This window comes from Triplophysa dalaica, chromosome 10 (assembly GCF_015846415.1).
Source record: "Triplophysa dalaica isolate WHDGS20190420 chromosome 10, ASM1584641v1, whole genome shotgun sequence".
Taxonomy (NCBI): Eukaryota; Metazoa; Chordata; class Actinopteri; order Cypriniformes; family Nemacheilidae; genus Triplophysa; species Triplophysa dalaica.
The window spans coordinates 17,449,133-17,475,799 of record NC_079551.1 but is presented as its reverse complement, the minus strand read 5'-3'; the positions used below and the strand labels follow the sequence as shown (position 1 = coordinate 17,475,799).

Genomic DNA, 26,667 nt, shown 5'->3' with positions numbered 1-26,667 from the left:
TGATAATTTATGATTTTTAAAATGTTTAAGGCCTACTGTATGTAAATGTACAATAAAACATAAAGAACCTACGGCCATATATGAACATCTAAATGATATTTTTTTGGACATTTATATCCACTACTTTTTAAGACCTGCAATACAGAAACAAAAAAGTATAAACATAACCATCCGAATAAGTATGTTTGAGCAGAAAATAATTTTACAACTCATATGTATCCATGTGTGAATTCACAGTAATGTTATATTTGTATTATATAATAAGATCCATTTAACACTATCAAGTTAAGATTCACTTATTTCTATTTTTCACATAGTAGAAAAGACTAAACTCATCAAAATTATAAAAAAAACATCTTATTACATACGATATAACTACAGTGTATGGGAATTATGTTATAACTAAAAATAAATTCAAACGTTTTATTATCTTCGGTGTACACCGACACCAGCTTCTCACCTTAAGATGCTTGCCTTGAGATGCTTATTAACTTTGATTTATTGACTGATAAGTAAGTCATCAAAAACATTTTTATTGAATAAAATTTAAGTTTTGAGATGTAACAATTATATTTATTGTATTTAATATAGTTGTTTAATTGAGATTTACTTATACAATAAATATGCAATTTTCCCTCAAGTGACCTTTACTGATGAACATTAAGTTAGATACTCGTTACTTTTGCCAAATTAACCGATAGGCTATTTCATATCAAATGTATTTGGGAAATTAAGTTAATACACATATGTTCTTCAAATTTATTATAAATGTAGTTTTGTATCACACATATACAATCAGTGTTGGGTAAGTTACTCTGAAAAAGTAATTAATTACTAGTTACTCATTACATATTCAATAGTGTAATTAGATTACTGTCCAAATTACTCTGTCCAAAAAGTATTTAGTTACTCATTACTAATTACTTTCTATATCCTACATCAACCTTGATTAGTTAAGTGATTCAAGAATATACATGAAACGGCTTATTGAATTCATTCAAATAATATTATTAACTGACCAAAGTATTACAAATGTGAGAATTATACATTAAAGCACAGATTTTAAAGTAAGACTTTGAATTTTGATGTCAATTACAGTATTGCACACACATATATTTAATAAAGTATTTAGTTTAATTACATCAAAAGTAACTGTATTTAAATTACAGAAAACATACGAGTAATCCCTTACTTTACTTTTTCAAGGGAAAAGTAATTAAATTACAGTAACTAATTACTTATTAACTAGTTACACCCAACACTGTATACAATGCAGTGTACAATACAAACTTTCAAGAAGCGCTATTTTTATTTTGATGACATGTTGAACTAGTTTAGTGGATCAACTCTCAGTTTGCATAAAAAACACATGTCTAGACAGCTGTCAATCTAAACACATGCGCTCATTCAATGAAAGCGGAGTGTCACGCGCGCGGTATGATTGGAGGACGGCCTGTCATGTGACTTCGTACGTCATCAGTGTAATGGCAGCCTCCTCTGCACCCTAACACAAGGAACGGCGGAGTTTAAACAAAAGTTCACGTGTAAAGACTCGCTTTTTAAAGGTAACTAACGGGTTTAATAAATCCAATGCTTTATTTTATGTGCTCAGTGCTGAGAAATAAGAGTGGATTGGGTTTTTGCACACCGTAACACTCTAGTTGCCGCTTGCATAACATGCGTTTGTTTTGCTTTGCGTCGTCGGATAAAACAACCTCTCGTTGATAGGAAAAAAACATTTTAATGTAGAATAATATTTAAGAAATAACTCCGTTTGTAGCACATTACTGACACTTTAGTGTTAGAAAGGACCTTATATGAAATTAACAATGGGGGGAGTGCCACATCTACCAGCAGCTGAACACTTCATTCAGAAATTGAAAATATTTTGTAATATAACGTATAAATGTATGTTAGTCGACACGTAGCGATGATTTTAATCGTCGCAGATATTCTGTTTATGAGATATCGCGGTATATAATTTAGTGGATGAGATTGTTTATATTGTTGCACTGTGGAACTGCTTTAACCAATCACCTGTCGGTATGATAATTCCGTTGATGTGATTGGCCGGTGCAACACAGGCCTGTGGTCACTGGCACGCTTGATAACAAAAGATGTCAAACAGCATTGAATTACCCGAATGAATTAAAATAAAATCATCACATTTATTATTATTTCTCAAGATAAAATAAATAGTCTAAATTTAGAAACGGTATATTTTGTTAATTATTTGTAAAGAAAAGCGTTTGTATTATTTGTGACGTTTAAGAGTTGAAAACTTTGCAAATGAAATGAACGATAATATAAAGTATGTTTGCATGAAATACACTAGCAAATATTGACTTAAGCAGAAGAGATCGTTTGTCAAAGGCCTCTGATAATATAGGCTAGTGAATCTTTAACTATGGGATGGTTACAGTAATCCAGTTGATGGACTGTGCAAAGTAAAGGTTGACAATCTTGTATCTATCTGACTTTGAGCTCGATAGTTAGATCACAGGTTCAACGAGAGAAAATGGCTTCAGGTTGGCTTACTCTTTATTTTTTGTTATAATAAGATCAGTAAACATCAGTAACTTGTTAAATGTAACTAGACTGTTTATCAATATAATGATTGTAAGGGAATTACATTTATAATAATGCTTTTCATAGTCGTTTTTTTAACAGCACGTGAACTGCAAATTATTTTTTGTCAACTGAGTGCCTCTTGTTTTTCTAGCCTTCCATACACTACAATGTGTAGTACTGTAAAGTGCTGCTGCACACTTAGCTGTCTCTCTATGTCTCTACAGACGCGGCTATGTCCCCAAAGATCACAGTGGAGTTGCTTAGACAGCTCCGGCAGGCTATGAGGAATGGCAAGTACATCACCGAGCCCATCCAAGCCTACATCGTCCCATCAGGAGATGCACACCAGGTAACATCTGCATGCACTGAAACCGTGCTTTGTGAACACGCAACCACTTTTCTGAGTATTTCAGACACTTAAGGAAGAAACACAATCTGTCCTGTCGCTTTAAATGTTTTTATCATGAAAGCATTAAAGGTAGGTTGATGCTTACATTTCGCCATGATGCTAGGGTGATGTGCGTGGTTGCCATGGTGTTGCTATGTTCTACTGCTTTTCAGTGGTATGGTCTGCAAATATGTAACTGGTTCTCTATATACATGTGACCGGTGCTCTGCAGACTTGCGATCTGTTCACTGCGAACATGTGAACTGCGCTCTGCATACATATTAATTATAACACAAACTAATTATACATGTCTGATTCCATTCTGTGTCTTCTAAATCGATCTAAGATCCCTAGGAGATTGAGTCGTTTATAACGCGCCTTTGAAAAAGCAACACTTGTCAAACATCATCACTATAAATATACTTTATTATCATGAAAATACCTGAAACGGTTTGAAGATCAGCGATAAAATAGGACCTTTGGCCTTTTTTTTGACACCTACACATTGGCATGGTTACACCGCTAGCCCCAGAGTTAACTTCCAGTCAATGTCACTTTATTGGTCTGGTCAGTGGTTCGTAATATTGCGTTGACTACAAAAGCAGTTAAAGTAAGAGTAGACTGAAGTTGTGCTTGGCTCAACAATTTGTTGAATGACTCTGGTAGTGTTACCCGGTCATGTTTAAGTTTAGCCCAGTAACATTTCTTTTATTCTTCTGATAACCCAAAATAATACTGGCTAGACACGATTGTTTATGTTGATGTTGCCATTGAAACTTGCTATACTAATTTAATTTCCGTTGTGTCCACAATTAGTATCCCCCACCCTCTTTCTCTCTCTCTCTCTCTCTCTCTCTCTCTCTCTTTTAATTATGCTTTCTGATTACATGGATATGTGTGCCCTTTGAAACACCCTAACAAGCGTTGTCCTCCATCTGTGTCTTTTTCTCATGGACCTGCTTGCCATCCGTCCGTCCTGCAGAGTGAATACATCGCACCCTGTGACTGCCGTCGTGAGTTCATCTGCGGATTCAACGGCTCAGCAGGTGTGTGTGGGTTTTCCTTTAGAGCAGAGGTCGCATCCATATATCCATAAACTGGATATCACCGTTAAATAATTAATATATGTGGGTTGCATCAATTTAATATCGCTATAAACTGAGTCACAGTGGATTTTTGCCTGCGGTATAGTCATAAATGAATAGTCACGTTTGCCATTTGTTAAAAAACAAGATTGTTTGTATAAAAAAGGTATTGGTTACAGACTGATGGAAGGCGGATCATCCAGATCATTCCAGTCATCTCACCTAATGTCATTCTCATAAAAAATGGGGAAATGTCACTGGAGTATGTAGCTCATCGAGTATCTCATGACTATAAGAGCTCACTATACATATGATTGACAGCTCAGCCCGCCTTTCAAAACTTCCTTTTACATACTCTGGATGTGTGTTTGTTGGTTGTAGTGAACGATTGTGTATATGTGTTTATTATTGTAGGTACAGCCATTGTCACAGAACAGCATGCTGCTTTGTGGACAGATGGGCGATATTTCCTGCAGGCCAGCCAGCAGATGGACAATAACTGGACTCTGATGAAAATGGGTACAGTTCATTTTGACATCATTTACTGATGTGCGCTTGTTTGGTCATCACATTTGTTATCGCATTGCTTTATTACATACAAGTCAGTGTATTGCAAGAAGCCCTTTGGCCCAGGTGCTGCTTTTATAAAGTGTTCTGTATCTTTTTTTCTAGACACTTCACAGTGATTATTAGTCACAGTCATTTATCTTGTCTGTATTTAGGATTGAAGGAAACACCAACACAGGAGGACTGGCTTGTCAGCGTTCTTCCTGAAAACTCCAAAGTTGGAGTTGATCCCTGGATCATTGCTGCTGGTCAGGAATTAAATATTACAAAAAGTGTTTAACACAAAATGTATTTATTATATATAATGACTATGATTATTAATACAAATATATAATTAAACATTATTTTTTATAATTAATATACATACAATTATTATAAAATAAAATGAATACAATATTATTAACTAATAAATACAATTAAAAATAAACTCTGTATTGTAATATAAAATTCGTTATGTTCATACACAGCTAGATAATACGTTTTCTGTGTATTCCTGGAGCTTCATGCAGTCGGTTTGAATGAAGATAGTAAATAATGTTGATTTTGGACCTTCAAACACATGCATGTTTCTGTGTGTTGTAGACCAGTGGAAGAACATGGCCAAGGCTCTGAGCAGCGCCGGTCACTCGTTGGTTGCCCTGCAGGACAACCTGATCGATGCCATCTGGGAGGACCGGCCATCCAGACCCAGCACCAAACTCATCACCCTCGGCCTCAAATACACAGGTGAGAACATCTGACAAAAACAAGCAGAATGGCAAACGTACAATTCAGTCTTTTTACAGACCTACAGCAAGTTGGGATGGAAAAGAAAATATCAAAAGTGATATCTGTAAGCATCTGCCCAAAATGACTTTAAATGACGTTGAAAAGAATCATTTAAGCAAACAAATAACTGGATAAATGGGGTACACTTTGTTTAGCATTTATCGAAAAGCTTAGTGTGTATTAACTTATATGTAAATATATTGCCCATTCCTTGTCTTTTTAGGTCTCACCTGGCAAGATAAAATTTTGTCTTTGAGGGGGAAAATGGCGGAAAGGAAGATTTCCTGGTTTGTGGTCACAGCCCTGGATGAGATTGCGTGTAGGTGACAGTAGCACATGATTGTGTGTGTGTGTGCGCCTGCGCATGTGATGTTTTTTTGACTGGTCAGATCACGACCCGACCCTTGTTTCCCCTCCACTGTCCTATTGACCCCAGTTAAAGAGCTCTTGTATCAAATTAGCTTGTGTGTTAATGATAATAATTATTGATGTAATTGGATAAGATGTCATGTGTGTCTGTCCTCGGTTGCCATATTTAGAAGGGACAATTCTAAAAAGTTCTCCCAAATATAGCAAAACCCCTTGAAACTGCCTTGTTTTTTTTTTTAGGTGTAAACAATAGTAATAAGTTCTCTCTCTTCACAGGGCTTTTTAACCTGCGTGGGTCAGATATCGAGTACAACCCTGTATTCTTTGCTTACGCTGTCATCGGCATGAGCAGCATAAAGTAAAACAACCTTTTTTACTCTATTTTGAAAATTCTCACTGTGTTTAGTGACTGTCTGAGCTCATGTCTGTTTTTGACCCGTCTACATAGACTGTTCGTGGACGTCAAGCGTTTACTGGAGCCTGCGGTCCGAGAGCATTTGCAACTGGACGGCCAGAGCAAACCGGAGCTGACCGTTCAGTGTTTTCCATACGAGTCCGTCTACACAGAACTGCAGGCGGTTTGTGCCGCGCTGACGCCCAAGGAGAAGATCTGGATCTGTGATAAGGCCAGTTGTGCCCTTACACAGGTCATACCAAAGGTGAGTCTATCAACATTCTTCATCTTGAATAACGATTTCTCAGCCTGCCGATGTCATCGAAGCCATGTGGGTGGGGCTAAATTACATTAACCAATAATTGACACAGTCCAGTTTATTTTGTATTGGATATCTAGCTTATATGTCAGATTACAAGTCTGTGTATTGATTTCGTCTGCTCAATACCTCATACTTTTCAAAGAAATATTATTTGTAGGTATTAATAGTATTAATTGTATTGGATCAATGTGCAGGTTCACAGATCTGCGATCCCATACACACCTTTTTGTCTGGCTAAAGCCGTCAAGAACCCCACAGAGATCCAGGGCATGAAGATGGCACACGTGAGTCCATGCCGTCCCCACACGTCATTCCAGAACTGTTGCCGAAAATGATCTGCTTGTCCAGTTTACCACAGTTTTTTTCTCACAGATAAAAGATGCCGTGGCTCTGTGTGAACTATTTGCCTGGCTGGAGAAAGAGGTATGTATGTAGTAAACGGAGATGCGGATTGAAACTTATTCGGTTTTCATTTCGGGAAGTTTGCTGAAGCTTCTGCATTTTACAAGTAAAAAAAACCGAATGAACAATGAAGAAGATCAGAATGTACAGTCTTTCTTTATTTGGTAGATTCCAAAAGGTACAGTTACAGAGATATCGGTGGCAGATAAAGCAGAAGAATTACGGAGGTAAGTGAAACTCCCTGTATTTTTGTACCATAAAACAACATCATTGTTCTGCACACAATGACTCAATTATGTTTTTAAAGTGTAACATAACCATCATCGTGTTGTGGCATCTTTTATATCACTGATGCCATAGTTGTCCGTGTGAAAGTTGTTGTTGTTCTGTTAGTTTGTAGTACCACCAGCAGGTGATTTGTGGAACTGCAGTTTATAGAAAACATTTCATTGATTCCCCCCCATCTAGTCAACAGAAAGAATTTGTTGGATTGAGTTTTCCAACCATTTCCAGTGTAGGACCAAATGGGGCCATCATACATTACAGGTATAATGCTACAGTAATTTAAATACGTATATATACTGGATGACGTTTTTTAAAGATTATTTTCATCTAACCAGGCAACTCTCTGTGTGTTGTATCTGACAGCCCTCTCCCAGAAACCAACAGGACTCTTTCTCTTAATGAGCTGTACCTTATCGACTCAGGAGCGCAGTACCTGTAAGCACACGAATACTGCAATCTAAAGACTTCTAAAACACTACAAAAAAAAATTATAACTAAGTTTTATCTTTGGTTTGTAGAGATGGCACCACAGATGTGACCCGCACGGTGCATTTCGGGAATCCGTCGGAGTATGAGAAAGTACGCAGTCTTTGCTTTATTGTCTAGGATAATGATTTTAATGGTATATTACAATACATGGTTGTATTTGTCAACATTTGTAAATGCAAATGTAAATCGTTTTTCAGTATTTATCGATCTTTGTTAATTTTAATACATTTATTCGTCGTTCATTGTGCATTAACTTTTAAAAAATGCATTAGTAAATGCTGAAATATGAACTAAGGTGAATAAATGATGTAGAAGTATTGTTCATTCTTAGTTCATGTTTGCAAATACACACAAATACAACCTCATTGATAAGCGTTACCATTTCATTTTTGGAAATGCCAAACTCTGCCCACAATGCTCATGGTTCTGTCCTCTCAGGAGTGCTTTACATATGTGCTAAAGGGACACATCGCTGTCAGTGCCGCAGTTTTTCCGAATGGAACTAAAGGTGATGGTTTGAGCTAACCCTCTACAGAAATGCCAAAATATCGATATTAGTATGAAGATAAAGTATTTTGTTGTCTTGTGCACAGGTCACCTGTTGGATTCGTTTGCTCGTGCGGCGCTCTGGGAGTCTGGCTTGGACTATCTTCACGGTACAGGACACGGTGTCGGGTGTTTCCTTAATGTGCACGAGGGTCCTTGTGGTATTAGCTACAAAACATTTGCAGATGAACCGCTGGAGGCCGGCATGATCGTCAGCGATGGTACAAAAACACATTCAAGTTCACTGTAGTATTTTGTAGCTAGTTTTATAATGGAACTAGTATTATTGTATATGGATAACGTGTTGACTGCACAATAATTGGTATGTTTTATAGAGCCGGGGTATTATGAAGATGGATCCTTTGGGATTCGGCTGGAAAACGTGGTCCTGGTTATTCCTATTAAAACCAAAGTAATCCAGCAAACACCTCCACAATAGATAAATACTTTTGTCCATATAATACATGTTATCACTTTCTTAATACGGTTTATTTTTTTCAACTTAATATCTTGAACAAATCCTGTTTGTGTATAATACACTCATGTGAGTCTTGTCATTGCGGTGCCTTAAATTAATAGCGGTCTTCAACACACGTTCACATGGTGCACACGTATGGCTGTATAAGCTATTTCCTGTAGTGCAAAATGTTTGTTTCTTTGATGCTACGTGCATGCTACTATCTAGTGGTGGGTTAAACATCATTAACTACACCCGCAAGTCTAATGTTTGAAATTTCATCCTGTAGCAATTGGCAATAAGGTTAACATTAGTTAATGCATGAACTAATACTGAACAATATTTCTGCAGCATTTATTAATCTTAGACCCGGTTTCACAGACAAGGTTTATCTTAAACCAGGACTATGCCTTGGATTGGATTAGTATATTTAAGTTGCTTTTATAAAAATGCTTTAGAAAGAAACATTACCTATGTGCATCTTTAGACAAAACAATGGCACAAATATATTTTACGATATGCAAGTTATATTCAGTTGAGAGGGCTAAAACATTCATTTAAGTCTGAGAATAGCTTTAAGCCTTGTCTATGAAACTAGGCCTATGTTTGTTGATTTCAGCATTTACACCTATACATTTTAATGCAGAGTGATCTAAAATAAATAAGTGTATTGTTTGGCAATAACAAGGATTAATTAAGGCTGAAAAACTATATTGCTCAGTGATGCATTTACAATGAGGTTCTATTCATTAACATAAGTAAAGTGTTTCCATGTATCTTTTTGTCTTCTAGTATAATTACAGGAACAGAGGGAGCTTGACGTTTGAACCGCTGACTCTGGTCCCTATTCAGCTGAAGCTGATCAACACAGACCTGCTCACACAGAAAGAGGTTAGAGCAGACAAACATTTATTGAGAAAGATGTCCTGCACTTAAAAACATAAAATAAACTTGAGATAGCGATTATCTTATGATAATAGAGCTGTTAAGAGTGTTCTTGTCAACTAGAACAAAATGTACTGATAAAATGTTGCTCCTTAACACTACACTGAACAGATGTATTTATGATCTTTGATCTACATAACCTTTAAGCAAAGAATGAACTATAAAATTGTTGTTGACCATATACATTTGTCATCCCGCAGCGTGATTGGGTGAACGATTACCACAGGAAATGCCGGGAAACGATTGGGGCGGAGCTAAAGCGGCAGGGCAGGATGGAGGCTCTGGATTGGTTGATGCGGGAAACTCAGCCGTTTGTCTGAAACTCTTTTTCTAAAATGAAAACAGTCAATGTTGTGATGATGGCGAAGTGTTTTTTGTCATTCTCTCAGTTTTGGTCACTTTTTGCTGCTTTGTTGGAACCGTTTCAACGGTTTCTGGATCTTTTGTAAAGCACACTCCATCGGCTCTTTTATGGTTATTAAACTCTGTAATAAAAAAAGGTGCTGTCTGTTGTTTTCTTCACACTTAAAGGGAAAAACAGAGTCGATGACGTTCTACAGCTTCATGTAGAAAATGGGTGGGTTTAGAGTGATGCCACTCTTGTGGTCTTTGGCGTAGTCCTCCAGTGTAAGTGGAGTGTGCATAGATGCATTATGAGCGTCCATGTCGTCGTCCTCTGGTACCACGTGTATAGGGTTGCTGAAGATGTTGTAGTTATGAGAGTTGTCTTTCAGATCCTCCAGTCTCCTGGACAGTTTCCGGAAACTCTGGGTTCTTTTCACGTATGTAAGGTCCACTTTAGGTACCTCACTCCGCACATCGGTCACAAAAGCATGCTTACTCTTCCTGTTACATAAAGAAACGTACAGTTAGCTAGCTATTATGTAACAGACTTAACTTTAACTGATACATCAATTGTGTAATATCTACCTAACTGGCATTCATAATATTCGATTCTATTGATTTACATTTGTTTATGAAATAGCATTCAGACTGGCTGGTTGTAGTAAATGTCAACTATCTCACCTCCTGTGTTTGTAGTGTGTGAAACACATGATGATTCCTGTTATTGTCAGAACACACAGTGCCACGGTTAACAGTGTTATTTTGAACAGCTTGTCTTCTGTGTGGGAACAAAGAGAAAACCATTGAGTGACCAGAAAGTAAACATTAGTTACCTCACTTTGATAAAAACATGGTTAAGTGATGATTTTATTTATGTCATACTTTTACTAGATGCCCACTTTTTTGTAAAGTTAAACTGAGTTAAAAATGTTTATCCTGTCCTGATGTTTATAAACGATTTGTTGCATTGTTGATGTAATACAACCACATGTTAGTAAGTATATTGAATGTATACAAACAATAAAACAAATCGTACAATTGCATTTAAATATATTTTATAATTTGTTTACAATAAAATGGTTTATCTATTAAATAAAATCAGACTTTTTTTCACCTTAAAGGGATACTTCACCCTAAAATGGAACTTCTGTCATCATTTACTCACCCTAGAGTTGTTCCAAATCTTTATAAATGTCTTTGTTCTGCTGAACACAGAGAAAGATATTTGGAAGAATGATTGTAACCAAACAGATTTTGTTCCCCATTGACTACCATAGTATGAAAAAACACAGAAAAGTGAAAGTGCCCCAGAACTGTACTGTCCTACATTCTTCAAAATGTCTTCTCTTGTGTTTAACAGAACAAGAAACGATCAAGTACATTTTCCAATTATTGGAGTGAATAGGGGGCAAGATCTCTTTGGTTATAAGCATTCTTCCAAATATCTCTCTGTGTTCATTAGAACAAAATTTGTTATACAGGTTTGGAACAACTCAGGGTGAGTAAATGATGACAGAAAGTTCTGTATTTTAATATCATTCCAAACTTGTTTATGAGACTTTTATCTTTGGAACACAAAATAAGATATTTTGTTGTTCTAAATAAGTTTTGTTCATAAAGTCAATGTGGGTCAATGTGGTTTGGTTACCAACATGCTTCAAAATTCTTCTTTTGTGTTCAGCAGAACAAAGTACTCAGATTTGGAATGACATGAGGGTGAATAAATTATGAAAGATTTTTCAGTTTTTGAGTAAAAGAAGGTCTTCAAGATCAATTTTGGATAACTCAGTGCTGCAGGTAAATACGGTTAGCTTTCCATTTTATTTATTTATTAATCTTCCAATGTTTAGTCCAATAAACGTACATATTTAAGCTAGCACAGTAGATGCACATAAACGCAAGCACATAAACACGACACTTACCATAAATAACTGCTTTAGTTTTTGCATCTTCTGAGTCGAGTATCGTTCCATTAAGAGCCCGAGCCATTCCAGTGAAGCTCATGGTGCCAAATGTGGCCAACAAACTTCTTTGCCTGATAATAAAGGAATGAAAACATTCATTACCAGGTCATGTGACTATACTGGAAGTGTTTCTCTAGAAACACCCCTGCGGCCTCCTCACTTCATTCAACCCTGAAAGTTTGAGGTCTGTAACGATTCAGGGGAAAACCCAGTCAAAGCCAAGTTTGAGCCTTGTCCAGACAGTCCATTTACTTCATTTAGAATACTGAAGAAAATTATCTAGTTTATAATCTTACATTTCGCATTAAAGTAAAAAAAAAGTGTTGCATTAAAAGCAAAAAATTATAAGTATGTGTGCCGTCTCTGCGAGACTTGTTGCAAATAAACACAAAGCAATTGATTAACTTCATGCTCTAAAAACAGATTTTGTTTCTGTATTTCCCAAGACACTACACACACATACACAAACATTGTACATCTGGATGATAACCATAACTCTTCATGATATTAACGTGTTTAGCTCAGGCAATCACAAAATAATATCTCAAATTTCTACAAATTGTTTTCATGCAGCACTTGACTACTAATGTTCAATGCCAACACTGTAAAAAAAACATGTTTTTAACTCAAATAAAGTTGTCAAATTGTCACTTGAATTCAAATCTTATTAAATTAACTTTAATTAAATAAAATAATTTAAATAATTTAACAAATTTCAACCAAATATTTTATTTATACGAAATTCAACTAGATTTTTAAGTCAATTCCATGTAAATTAAGTTCAAGTAACTTACAAAGCCAACTTGATTTAAAATTTTAGTTCAATAGCCGTCATGAATTAAAATTTAAATTCTTAAATTCATGAATTTAAGCACATTTTTGTCAAAATAAAAAAACAATGTATGTATATTATATACCTACATAGATTGCACAGATATACCTTCATACGTCCTTGGTAATGGAAAAGTCATCTTGACAGTTTCACTCTGAAACTGCATAAAAAAAAAAAATAACGGCAAAATCAGTAGTAATAAATAGTTCCATTTATATGCCATATTCTACTTATATATACAATATGATTTATATAATAATGATATACTTTTATATATACTATACGCATGTTGAATGAGACACTTTTGACATTCATCAATGTCAAAAAACTGCCCAATTCTACTTGAATTCACCATGTGTGTAACAAACACAGTCCTTAAACCAACCACAAGATGTCAGTGTTTATATAGTTGTGACTCACAAGAGCGTCCTGAGTTAGCCTACCAGTATTGAGGCATTACATTTATACCTTGCGAACGAAGATGCCTATACTTCCATAATATATCTCCAACTACACATACTGTATGCATATCAGTATGTACTACATAAGTACTTATCTGACACTCATGTAGTACTTTATCTAATAGAGTGTATGTGGTTTCAAAAGCAGGTGGTGTTTGTAAATTACACAAAGTTTCATGCCTTAATCTTTTGGTTACATACTAACCTAAGAGTGAGATCAAGCACGTAATTTGTCAAGTGTCAACACATACAAGTTAACACAGTGCATACAGAGACCCGTGCGGTTATTTATTTAGGGACGTGACATAACATGCATTATGTAAATACTGACATTTGAAATGGTAGTATGGTGTCGTATAATGTGTAAGTCGATTTATACAGTGGATTCCAGTTTGTCAGTTTTTTTTGTAACATTTGGTGTATACTGCAAGTTAATTTATATACTTATGTCTATGAGTTAAATTATATAGATTTTTGGCAGCATGACATAAGTTTAATACAATTAATAAACAATACAATTTGAAAATAAATTAATATGAATATAACATTTTGAAATTAAAATGAATTGTATCATTATAGCCGGAAGTTAACTTTGGGCAAGGCGTGTATGTCCGACGAAACCGTCTATAGGCTGCTATATGTGTTCATATATTAATAGTATATTGTAGCCTAATATATCTTAGAAATAGTTTGACCTTAAAATATATATGTAATTTTTACAATTTTATTTAACAAAAATTGTTTTTTTTGGAATAGTTAGTGTTTGGCCTTTATGTAATAATTATGCTTTTAATGTCACGAATCATTGACCTCTGTGCTGCGAATGATTTGTAAACATTTAACTTACTGTAAAACATTTCCCACTTATTCCAAAGTTTCAGATGGATATTTGACTGTTACATAAAAGATGTGTTTTTATCATAGAAAATACTGTCTGTTTCAAGAGGCTGTTATACAATCCTATGTCCATCAATCCATCCTTTTTCAGGCACATGTGGAATAAATTACCATCTTGTTTGGTCTCTTGCCTCAACATGGGTCATAAAAGGGGTGCTGGGATTGATTATTTGTTTAAATATCTTCATTCTGTGCCAGAGTCAATACATGTGATATATAACTGTGTGCCCAGTGCAGAAGAATTCATGGGATGTCTTTTTGCCCTCTAGTAGAGTGTTTGTTGGATAGTCTGATGAGTAATTCTCTGTTATATTGGACTCAGGCATGGGTCAATGAAAGGTTTTCTCATCATAAAGCAAAGTGCTACCACACATATACCAAGCAACACTTGTAGATTGTGCAAATTTCTTTTCAAGTTTACTGCCTAATTTACAAAAATCTCATAACATGTTGTGCTTGAAAATAATATAATGTAATCGTAATGAAATGTGGATTAGGAGGCTTTAAGACCAATTATATGTGAAAAATACTATATAATTTTTTTAAGGAAAAGTTGGAAAAATAAATCAGAATTTTACTTGATCCTTTACTTTCTAAGACTATGATGTCATATAAATAAAGATACTTAGTAAATATTATTTTTTAATACTGAACATTCACTGTCTTTATTTCACTATACTATTTTAACACAACACACTAATCAAAGTTAAATCGATCAAATAATGACAGTTATTTCATAAAAATTATAACAGTAAGCAAACATTTTTCTGTCAATTATTCATGTATCGCCAAGCGGGAACAACAAAGCGATATCTTCGAAGTGTTGCCACGTACCATCAAACCTTTATATACTATATACTAAAGCAATAACTTATCTCCCATCACGTTCCCACCGCTGGAACACACGTCTAGCACCAGGTATGCAGATGACACTAGGGACAGGGGGACATGACCCCTCAGATTCATAGTGACCAGATCCGTCCCCCTCACTGTCCCTACAGAAGGCGGACAGGTCTGCCGCTCCTTAATTATTTTTCCGTCCCTGCTTCAGAATCGGGTCGGACAGCGACGTTTACATTTGGTGGACAGTTTGATTATACAATGCTAGTGTTGATAGGTCGGCCTTTGTTCATTGTTGATTATCCATGATTTCAAATAAGAATCCTCAAATGGCTTTTTAGTGCAAACCATTAGCCCAAATTACGCAAAGGTAACTACTTGAGCACTACTTAAAGCCTAAATTATGCAAACAACTAAATGAGATGAAATCATATGCTGACAGCTTGGTCCCCCCAGTTAAAATATCCTAACTGCGCCCCTTCTATCACTGAACTACTGCTATAAAACACAGACATGGACGGATGATTATTCAGCACTATTCTGTTCTCGAGCCGGCACTGTGAATTTTCCTCAAAAATATAAAAACAGCGCATAATACATCAGGGCATAGTATTGCATGACCCATTAAACAGACTAATGTCGACCCTGCTTGACCTCTACATACATACAGAAGATAAACATTGAGTATGTATAAACACATACATATAGAAGTCACAGAGGGCTAATGTCGGATTGAGCTTAACAAAAAGATACAAAAAATAAATTCTATTCTATTATGACAATATCATAAATTCACTGTAACAAAAACATCATGATTGTTAAAATTTGATAAACACGGTTGTTAAAATAGCATCTCTGTCGCCCTCTTCTGGTAATGTGCGGAATGTACAATTGCTGTATTAAAGGGATAGTTCACCCAAATAGCCTTAGTTTACTCATCCTCAAAATCTGTATGACTTTCGAACAGAAAAGAAGATATTTTGAGAAATGTCTTAGTGATTTTGTGTCCATACAAGGAAAGTCAATAGAGGCCAATGCAGAAGGAAGTAACCTAAAATGACATGAGAGTGAATAAATGATGCAAGATTTTTAATATTGGTCGAATCATCCCATTCAGTCAATGGAAAGAATCATTTAGCATGTCTCTTAAAGATTGTCTATGTCCCATGTCATCTACAGATAATAGAGTCAAATATACCGCATATAGGGCAAACTGACCTCTGTGCACATTCTCAGCATGGGACGTGTACTTGGCTGGACCCGACTCGAAGCCCTGCTGGGTCAGAGCAAACCGGCCAGGCTATTTCTGCTCATGCAGTTTACCAAGTGACCCGTGCACACGACGTGGGAATTAGTGGAGAGTTCAGTCCGTAACCAAAACTCCGGCCAAATGACAGCGACCCAGCCATTGTAAACCGTATAAAGATGTCAGACTTAAGGTTTGTGGCTTAAAAGACAATGTGCAGTATCAGGATGCCATACCGTGAACTGTTTCCAAATGTAAAGTGTGCACATTATTTGCTTACTCAAATAACCGCAATGTGTTTTTTTAGCTTTGAGAACCTGCCAAGAGCTACGGTACATAGCGGCATGAAACACTCGAAACGTGCTTGTGGGTCTCATGTCTGGACCGTGTGTGGGTGGGTGGTTGCTGGTTTGATTATTTAATTGTTTGTGCGAAGTGCAGTGGACCGACTGCAAGCGTCGCATGTTTTGTAGCGTCTTTTACAAAAGAACAGAAGACCACCCAAAACAAGCACAAAGTCAACACAAAAATTGAAACCATGTTAGAATACTCATTTTAATCAGTCATGTATATACATTGAGTAATGCAGTCACAATATATATAAATTATATAGTTATGAAACATGCCTTGAATTGTTTTACTGTGCTGACAGCAGGAATCCTCAAATAAAGTGCGTTCCCCCCTTATCTGTCATATATCGCCTCGGTTCTGTATCAAAGATGAATCTTTGTATGTTCTGTCTCTTTTCTGCGCTGTTTTATACAACCTGGATGGGGGAGCCTGACAGCCCACACAAACACAGAGTCTCGACGCTCCGGCCATTCATTAGTGATGACTATTCTCGTCTGAAGCTTTTTCTTGTATAAACACAGATTCTGTCCATGTGATGAACTTCTGTGGATGAGACGGAAGAATGCTATAAGAAGTATTAGTTTCAGGGCATATATGACCCACCAAGCTGTTGGTTTTCTGTGTGATCAGATGAATTACAGGTGGGTGTGAAAATAACCACCTAGCAACCTACCGGAGCACCTTAGCGAGACATTCTTAATGGGACAGTTCACTTCAATTCTTTCATCATTTACTCATCCTTTTGTCATTTCAAACCTGTATGACTTTCTTCTGTAGAACACAAAAGACGATATTTTAAAGAATGTTGGTAACCAAACAACACCGAGCCCCACTGCCTTCATTGTATGGACACAAAACGATAATAAATAAGGGCAGTTTTCAGAAAGCTAAAACATGGGGTCCAGCCCCTCATGACATCACACAAGTTCCTCTCCAGAGCACTTCCTCTGAACCAACATCATTATAACACAAATCAACTTCCTGCCAAGCCGACCAACCAATTCACCACACCTTACTCAACAGTCGTGACACAATTCCAATACTCAAAATAACATAATAGCTTTTCTTGGATTCAAAACATTCCCAATGGAGCACAAACTTCATATTTCTCCCGATTATTATATAGTTATGCAAACCCTGCCAACCAAGATCTCCAACACGGCCAATGCAATCAGCATCACCAGGGTCGTATACAAGAAGAGGTCAAAACTTTTCTTAAAAGGAACAGTTCACCCCAAATATTTTTTTTGTCATAATTTCTTCGCCCTTAAGTTGTTCCAAATGTGTTTAAAAGCGTCTTTGTTCTGATAAACACAGAAAGATGTTTGCATGAATGCTTTTAACCAAACAGTCCATTGACTACCATAGTATGGAAAATTGCCTTATACATTTCTTTGATCTGCCGAAATCTATGGATATTTTGAAAAATTTAGTAAAGCAATCAGTTCTGGGACACTTTTGTCTAATATTGTATTTTCCCTAATATGGTAGGAACTGTCCCTTTAAGTACAGAAAGCGTTTGAACAAGCATGTCAACAGAATCTTTGAAAAGATGCCAGATCTCACATCCATCTAACATGAGAGAATGACACGTGCAATGATGCATTATGGGAGTGTGTACACAGATGAATTTCTCTGCTCTGCAATGAATAATGTCTTTGTCTGATGGCTGATAACAGACGGTCTCACCTCCGCATTGGGAAATGTTCGGGTTTGCTATGTGCAACTTGCTTCCTGTTTAATTGCTCAAAAAGGGGGAACATTCTTCTTCACCTGCATATAAAACAAAATATTCATGCAGTATTTTTGGCGGTGCTCCGGTCAGTGCTATGTGGTTGCCAAGGTGTTTGGTATTCTTTTTTCTTGTTACAGTGTTCTGGGTGGATGGGAGGTAATTACTAACAGGCCCAAGTCAACAGACTGCACTCTCAAGTCTCTATGAAAAATCTGCCCTCTTTCATTGCCGTTTTATCTGGCAGGCAACAATTGTAAATCCGACTGCTTTGAGCAGGCAGCGTGATGTGAGGCATTATTCATGTCCCTGACACCAGCGGTTTGTGAAAATTCCTAGCGAGCACCACAAACAATCTGACACTTTCTGTATATACAGAGAATGAATTTTATCTCTATGGCTTTGGGGTTAAGCCGGCTTGATGTAGCATAATTATAATCAGTGTGTTTGCAAGAAGATAAATGAAGTTGGATCAGAAATTCGAGTGGTTCGGGATTACTGTGAGGAAAAAAATTGGCTATTGCCTATCTACACTGGGTTCCCACCAAACGCCAAATTAATCGTTTTGTGCGAGTCCGTTACATACAAAGTCAATGCAAAGACGCGTGTAGATGCGAACGTCAATCTCATCTTCCGCGAAGGTTGTAAATATTTGACAGATCGCGTCACTCACGCAAGAATAACAAACTTTTCCCGCGAGTAATAAATTTCGCGTTTGGTGTGAACCCAGCATTAGGGGGTGCTACATTAGCATCGCAATGCTAAAACTTCAAAATAAAATATTATGTTTTTTAAATGAGAGTATCGTAGTACCGCAAGTAATGTTGCATATTAGCAATAACGTTCATCAGAACACTTACATCTGCCTTTCTGCAGTGTTTCTCTCCTAAATGAATCCGTGTTTTGAACTCGGATGAGATCGTTTTAAACCGATTGGTTAAAGGTTCATTGACTCTACTGCCGCCACCTACTTGCCGTTTTAGTTTTACATTTAAAGCCCCAGTTAAATTAAAAATAACAATTCCTATTTTTCAAGAAATATTGCAGCGTTTATTGTAAATATCTTATAAGTGTTGTTCATTCTCTTTTTTTTAATTCATGTGCCCTCATAACCTTCCGGTCAAATCTGAAAATGTACTTCCGCCCTCTAGTGAATATTAATCTCAAATGACGCAAGTTAGACAGCTTGGGCGGAGCATCCATTAACTCCTCCCCTTCAACTGTCAGCCTGCCCTCTAGTTTCATTTTAAAATGCAACGGCTGTTTTTATACATCCAAACAAATCGCAGTGAATGTTACCCCGGGAATGTATTTAATGTAAATATTTTTGGGATGTCAACATTGAAAAAGTTTGATAGTCTTGATTAGTATTATGATTAAAAAAATCTAAATCTAACAGTTTTCATGTTCATTGGAGTTAAATTTGAGCAATTATCTTGTGTGCTCTTGTCATATTTTATGCTATTTTAGTTGATTTTCTATGTTGCTATGTAAGATAGATTTATGTCAGTTTATTTTTTTCTGTTAACATAAATTTAAGTTAATACCTAAAAATTAGTTTCGGTCTTTAACATAATATTTATGCCAATTTTTCATTTGATTTCAATAAAAATAAATGTTTTAAAACAGTTTAAGTTTTGTTAATCTATATAAACCTTGTTTAAAACACCGGCAATCCTTGAAAAAAGTGTTGTAAAGGATCTATTGGAGGGCCTGGTGCATGAATCCTGTTGAGGATAAAATTAAATGACTCTTTCTGGCACTGCGATATCCATCCGTTACAAGGTCATTAATCTTAACATCTGACAGCTATTTTCTCTCAAACTCTACGGCTTTGGAAAGGAGGTTATACTTCTGCGGGCTTCTCAATAAGTTTTGCATTAGGGGAGCAGATCCATCAGGTGGGTCTGGCACTGCTCACTGGAATCTGGGTCTGAATAAAACGTTTCTGTAAGTCTTCAGCTAAAGTACAAGAAAGACTCCACGACAACATACTGTACATGACACAGTGCAGCTAATGCTCATATCAGTAGCCTCTACACTTCTGAATGACATCCTAACATCGGCATGCATGCAAACGAGCCCGTCAAGCTACATTACTTGTCCGATGCTATCAGCAAATCTCTTACGAAGTGAGAACATGCCAGTGTTCCGACGAAATCAAAATGCGGCTCTGCGTTTGTTGATGCAAGTTGTACTTCAGAAAAGATCAGACAAATGGAGAATGGAAAACTGAAAGTGTGTCCAAAAAAAGCATGCAAACCTTTATCAGGCTAAGATTACTGAGGGAGTGAAGGGAAGTTTTCCGAGTATATTGAGCACTTAAAAAAGGAAGAAAATCTTTCCAGTTGCTTCAAATGTTTCTATAAATGAAAGCATTAAAATGAACTGGATGCTGCTTAGATCTTGCCATGATGCTGGGGTGATGCGAGTGGTTGCCATGGTGTTGCTATGTGGTTACTAGGATTCTGCGTGACGTAAAAGATGTTGCTAGGGTTTTCTAGATTGATGCTGTGTTGCCAGGCAGTTGCTAAGATGTTCTGTGTACATGTATAGGGTGTTCAGAGGGGTTGCTAGGGTGTTGCTATGTAATTGCTTACTGGCTCATTTTTTTATTGATTTTCTTTGAGTCATTGATATCTGTTGCCCAAATGAAGGACAAATAACAACTAATTTGTAATACTTAAAAGAGATAGTTCACCAAAAATAAAAAAAATCCATCATTTACTCACCCTCACTTCATTTTAAACCTGTATGACTGTATGAAGCTATTTTGAAGAATGTTGGTTCCCACACAACATTCGCACCCATTAACTTTAATTCTATAGATACAAAACCACAGAGACATTTGGGCAATTCCAGCGTTCTGGAAGTGACATTTTGCGTAATGGACGTGACATAAAAATGCTCAGAGAATGAATCTGTTACGATTATATTGAACCATCTGTTTATATTTTACTGAACCCTTGTTGATAACATGTTGATAACTTCTAGTCTAAACATCAAGAAATGTCAGTCTATGAAAAATATATATATTTAAAAAAAGGGAAATAAACATGCATTATGGATGTGACAAAAAAAGGATGCGGTTTTTGGGAGATGATAAACTTTGTAGGATTTGTGTAAAATAAAATGCACAATAATGAAGCAATAATACCAAATGAACGGAGAAGGGATGCCTCTTTATTGAACATAAAATAGTTACTTTATATTCAATTTCATGTGTCCATTTATGGGGAATATGTAGCGTATTGGATGTGACAATCCTGAAAATGGCACATACCTGACTATGCAAAAATCATGCACTAAAAATAAAACAAATGCTTTACAAAGTTGAAGAGAGATCTCACATGGGTATTTGAGCCACCAAATGATAAGAACTTTGCTACCATAGTAAAAACCGCTGGAAAAAACTTTACGGAATTGCCCATTTCTCAAAATAGCTTCTTTTGTGTTCCACATAAGAGTCATAAACAGGTTTTGAATGACATAATAAATGAATGATTATAAAATATTTTTGATGAACTATTCATCCAACAGTATTGAGAGATGTAACTTGCTGTTGGATACGAAACACGGTTTCAAGCTAACATTTATATCAAGACACCTAAATAAATGAGCTGTGGAGAACAGATGTATTCCTGGAGTCTTGCCATCATTCTCCTTTGGGGAAATACATATGTGAATCTTTTGATTAGCACAAATCTGAGTGATTTAACTTGACGTGCATACGCTGCAGCTGTGAACGGAACCATAAGAGCAAAAAGATGTGGTCTCCATTTTTTACGGCTATAAGGAAACTGCATAAAATATCTCATAACCTCGGAGAGAATTTGTTACCTTGGCTCCGTTTCAGGTAACGTTCTATTTTAACACAACTGTAAATCTGGCCATATGTCTTTATTACAAAGGCTTAATATGAGGACTTACATTTCGTTAAACCCTTACGTATTTAACTTTAACCCTCTGTTAAACATCTAAGCTAAGCATGATAGATGGGTGCACTTGTTCCAGTGTGTTTTATGGGAAAATTCATATGATATATTCATGTGAGAGAATGTGTGTTTGTATGTGTGTGTGGTCACATTTTCCAGGGGCTTTTACTAAAATACATATCAACACAGATATTTCTGCAAACACACACACAGTTTCTCTGGGAAAGAGGTTTGGAACTCAGGGGAGTGTTGAATGTAGGGGCAGACGATGGACCAAAATAGGTTGTCAACATGGAGCACATAGGAAAAATGTGCCCTCTGAAGAAGACCACAAGCCGTCAGAACACCATGTATGTATTATTTCCTCCAATCATTTTTTCTGAATACTAATGAGACCAAACAGCTCAACAAGAGAAATGGGGCACATGCCAAATTTATTATCTAGTTATGCGGGAAAAAACAGAAAAGCTCATGAATGTTGTGTTTTGGATGCAGGCATCCAGAATAGAAAACTAGAAGGTCTTTGGGTTTCCATTGGGTGTCTTTAACACAACCAGCAAAACCTCTTTGTTAACTGAATCCTGTTCTACTCAAAACACATCTGCATGGCATGTATACAAAGCTTCTTGATTTAGATGTTAACATTGTATTCACGGTCGGGAGAAAAAATCTAAGTAAATATAAATGATACGCATATGAAAATAGGATTTTATGACCTATCAAGAGTTTTCATTGGCCCACCACCAATATGCAATTTATAATGATAAATATGGCTATTAAATCCATAAAGATATGATGTATGGATATATGTCTATAATTTATGAGTATTGTTAAAGCTGCAATTTGTAACTTTTTAAAATTAAGAATAATAAAAAATCAGTCCATACATTACGCCGTTTCGCAACGGTACTGTTACAATAATGATGTATTATTTCAGCTGTCGGGTATCATTTTGTGGTGAGTTTTGACTCATATGACTTCAATCCACATGAAGATAAGTACGCAAAATACCTAGCAATAAGACTTTGTAGAGTCAAAAGAGATAGGAATTTATACAGAAATACCAGGGCTGTCAAATTGATTAATATTTATATATATATATTTGTGTGTGTGCCTTGTATATTTATACGAATATACGATATGTATGAAATATTTAATTCAAGTTTATTTTGTATTTATAAAACTTGACTTGAATTGAATTGAATTGAATTTACATAAATATTAGGGCTGTAAAATGATTAAATCACGATTAATCGCAACCAGAATAAAAGTTTACAATATAGATATGTGACCCTGGATCACAAAACCAGTCTTAAGTTGCACGTAAACATTTTTAGTAAAAGACAAAAATACATTGTATTGGTCAAAATTATTGATTTTTCTTTTATGCCAAAAATCATAGGATATTAAGTAAAGATTATGTTACATGGAGATATTTTGTCAATTTCCTACCTTAAATATATAAAAACATTATTTTTGTGAGTGGATTTACCACAGTGCCCCTGAGTGCCCATTTTCTCAATATTTAGATTTTTGTACACTCTCAAGATTCCAGAGTTTTAAACAGTTGTATCTCAGCCAGATATTGTCCTATTCTAACAACTTATACATCAATAGAAAGTTTATAAAAAGTAAAAAAAATAAAAAGTTATTTATTCAACTTTCAGATTATGTAAACATCGACAAATTGACCCATACGACTGGTTTTGCTGTCCAGGGTCATATATGTTTATGTGTACAGTGCACAGTAATTTTGATTTTATAGCACAAAAAATACACATAAATGTGTACATATAAAGGACATATTTATTTATATTTAGCAATAAATGAAATGTACTATTCATTTATGTGTTTATAAATACAAAATTACACAGTACACTGACATATATTGTGTTAACACAAACTTTTATTCTGGATGTGATTAATCCTAATTATTCATTTTGACTTCTTACAAATAAACAAATAAGTATACATACATTTACATTTACATTACATTAATGCATATCGAAGACGCTTTTATCCAAATCGACTTATATTCGCATTATCCTTTAAATTAATACATAGGTATGTGCAATCCTGTGTGCTCAAACCCACAACCTTGCGTTGTTAACGCAATGCTCTTACCACTGAGCTACAGGAAAGCTACATACATTTATATTTCATACATTTACATATAATTTATATTATGTATAAATATATATTGCATATAAGTCTTAAATATATACATGTATGTTTGTGTATTCATACATTCATCTAAATATACACAGCACATATATTAAACACAAACATTTATTTTGGGATTGCGATTTATCGATTTCACAGCTCTAAAAAGGCATAAAATGGAAATCCTGGATCCTCTTTCATTTTCCTTACATTCAGTGACACATCAAAATTGCTGTCTGTGAAATCTCAACACATTCGCTTCACTTCTACGTATAAAAGAAGTGTTGCATGTGAACTTGTTATTTTGCTTCACCGGCAAAACCACCATCACCAAACAAGCAGTATTTCAGCATGCAAGCTCATACTGAGTAACAGTAAGAGGGGTTGTTAAAGCAGCACGCTCCACGAACGAAAGAATTCAATCCAAACCCGCTTGTGTTATACATCAGAGGGATTTTCTCAAATGGTCGTTTCGATCTCACGTTTCTCTTTTTTCTATTGACTATTAATTGGACTTTCCTGAAGGAGCCAGCAGGCGAGTATCGCAGACCCTGCCAACTTAAACAGTGAAACAACATACACTTTAGTTTACAGTATGGTCATCCGAGCGTGAAGGACCAGAGAGAGGAAAAGAGCTAAACTGTGTCCCAGGAGAGGGGTATGGTGTGAGCTCGGATCAACGATACCTCTGCTGCTGGCTACAGATGGGAGAAAGGGCCTGTCCGTCTACTCTAGAGAACGTGATCGTTCCTGGTCATACCTGTCAACATTCGATCCTTCAATCCGGGTTTCTGGGATCCTGCTGTTTTAACTGGCATCGCTTAGAGACGGATAGAAAACAACTGTGCGAATCGATTGGGACCTAAATTGCTAAATCAAGACACGACTGGACTCCCGTATGTGTGGATTACAAAGCGGGGAGCTCTGATGACCGGAGGTGTTGTGGGCCGGTTGTCAGTTTGAAAATGTTTCCTGGGGAGGAAGAACCACATTTACTCAAATAAGCGAAATACCTGTGATGGTCAGTTAGTTGTGAGCAGGAACTGTTACAGTTCCCTTTGAGAGGTTCGGTTGGAGAACACGAGTATAGCTTTTACATTGTGTTCAATGATTAGATTCCTGACAGGAAGACCTTGGAGACCTTCCTTGAGGCTGGTTTATACTGGTTTGGTATTGGTCTGGCTAGTGGACCCATGGTGGAGCTGGTTGACCGAGAGTGACTGGATTAAATAAGCATCCCATGCTGGAGACAAGCTACCAAAAACCCAACATACAGTACTGTATATGCACCTGACCCTCGATATTGCTCTTTATATAGACTCGTGAAATGAAAACATGGCTGGTTTTGATTTTACGAGAAAGCAGGATTTGAACACTGTTTGACATATGCAGAATCTCAAGAAAGCAAGTTTAGTTTTCCACACCCTGAACATCTGATGTCTCACGAAGAGAAATGCTGATAGGTTGAATGAACACTGAAGCCATGTGTACATGAGTCAGACTCTTGATGATCCCTTCTGGACAACTCACAAAGCCGCCTCATGATCTGAGGTCAAAAACCATATCAAGAATTCCACAAGAGGATATTAATTCCCACAGCCTCTGTTCAACTTTCAAAAGAGTTGCATAATTCAAGTCAATAAGGTTGAAATGTTACAAATGTTAAATCGGAGATATATGACCACTAGTACCTCAAAGTACATGTTTATGTTCATGTAAAGTTGACACAAAATCTGTTTTTACGCCAAGGTTATCATGGTCAATTGAATCCGTGATAACAATATTTTCACAATATCGGCCAAGTAAGGGAGGAAGGATTTTAATGCGAAGTGCCATGGATTATCACGCTTATCCCATGGTCAATGGCCAAGCAGTTTTTGATGTTTGCAGTGCAGATGTTTTAATGCACCGCTTCCAGCCAATCAGAATTGAGTATTCAAATAGACCACAGTATAAATAAAATATATTCAGTCAGATTTGTCTTTACTTTTGTTTATTTTGTGTTTTCTTTCTTTTTAGGTCGATAACACTCGGAAGGCTTTGTAAAAATTGTGGCAATCATGATTATTGTCAACACCCCTGTCTTTATGATCCTTTATGGATATTAAGCCAGTTTGCAGGATACTGTTTTAAAGGAAAAGTTAACCCAAAAATGAAAATTCTGTCATTATTTACTCACTCTCTTGTCATTTCGAACCTGTATGCTTTACTTTCTTCGGCAGAACACAAAAGAAGATATTTTGAAGAATGTTGTGAAACCGAAAAGCAACAGTACCCATTCACTTTCATTGGTTTTGTGTCCAAATGATAGAA

At 36.1% G+C, this 26,667-nt stretch overlaps 2 protein-coding genes across 3 annotated transcripts in view; one reads left to right on the top strand and one right to left on the bottom strand.

Moving 5' to 3' along the window:
* Positions 1-1,473: 1,473 nt before the first annotated feature.
* Positions 1,474-10,121, top strand: xpnpep1 (X-prolyl aminopeptidase (aminopeptidase P) 1, soluble). Of its 2 annotated transcripts, none has more exons than XM_056758856.1 (20): positions 1,474-1,565; positions 2,796-2,920; positions 3,942-4,005; positions 4,459-4,563; positions 4,767-4,859; positions 5,194-5,337; positions 5,603-5,698; positions 6,025-6,106; positions 6,197-6,407; positions 6,659-6,748; positions 6,837-6,887; positions 7,035-7,093; positions 7,335-7,412; positions 7,515-7,586; positions 7,670-7,730; positions 8,079-8,148; positions 8,234-8,407; positions 8,522-8,598; positions 9,436-9,534; positions 9,789-10,119. In XM_056758856.1, exons 2-20 carry the CDS (start codon positions 2,804-2,806, stop codon positions 9,906-9,908), a joined length of 1,863 nt encoding a protein of 620 aa, XP_056614834.1. In that variant the 5' UTR covers positions 1,474-1,565; positions 2,796-2,803; the 3' UTR covers positions 9,909-10,119. The 2 variants fall into 2 exon arrangements, with proteins under 2 accessions (XP_056614834.1, XP_056614833.1); XM_056758855.1 differs by lacking the exon at positions 1,474-1,565 and adding an exon at positions 2,484-2,528 and having other exon boundaries at positions 9,789-10,121.
* An 18-nt stretch (positions 10,122-10,139) lies between these two features.
* The window catches only part of si:dkey-246e1.3 (uncharacterized), a 48,303-nt gene continuing 31,775 nt past the window's right edge, over positions 10,140-26,667 (bottom strand). Inside the window, exons 3-6 of the mRNA XM_056758858.1 lie at positions 12,819-12,889; positions 11,856-11,968; positions 10,615-10,711; positions 10,140-10,434 (exon numbers count right to left, since the gene is read on the bottom strand). Coding sequence (XP_056614836.1) covers positions 10,143-10,434; positions 10,615-10,711; positions 11,856-11,968; positions 12,819-12,889 — 573 coding nt within the window. The 3' untranslated portion in view covers positions 10,140-10,142. The remainder of the gene's footprint in view (positions 10,435-10,614; positions 10,712-11,855; positions 11,969-12,818; positions 12,890-26,667) is intronic.

Excerpts from the sequence above, each read along its gene's own strand:
- xpnpep1 (XM_056758855.1), top strand. Across the intron at positions 6,749-6,836 it reads AGGGCATGAAGATGGCACAC|ATAAAAGATGCCGTGGCTCT; the intron begins GTGAGTCCATGC and ends TTTTTCTCACAG. Across the intron at positions 8,599-9,435 it reads TTATTCCTATTAAAACCAAA|TATAATTACAGGAACAGAGG; the intron begins GTAATCCAGCAA and ends TTTGTCTTCTAG.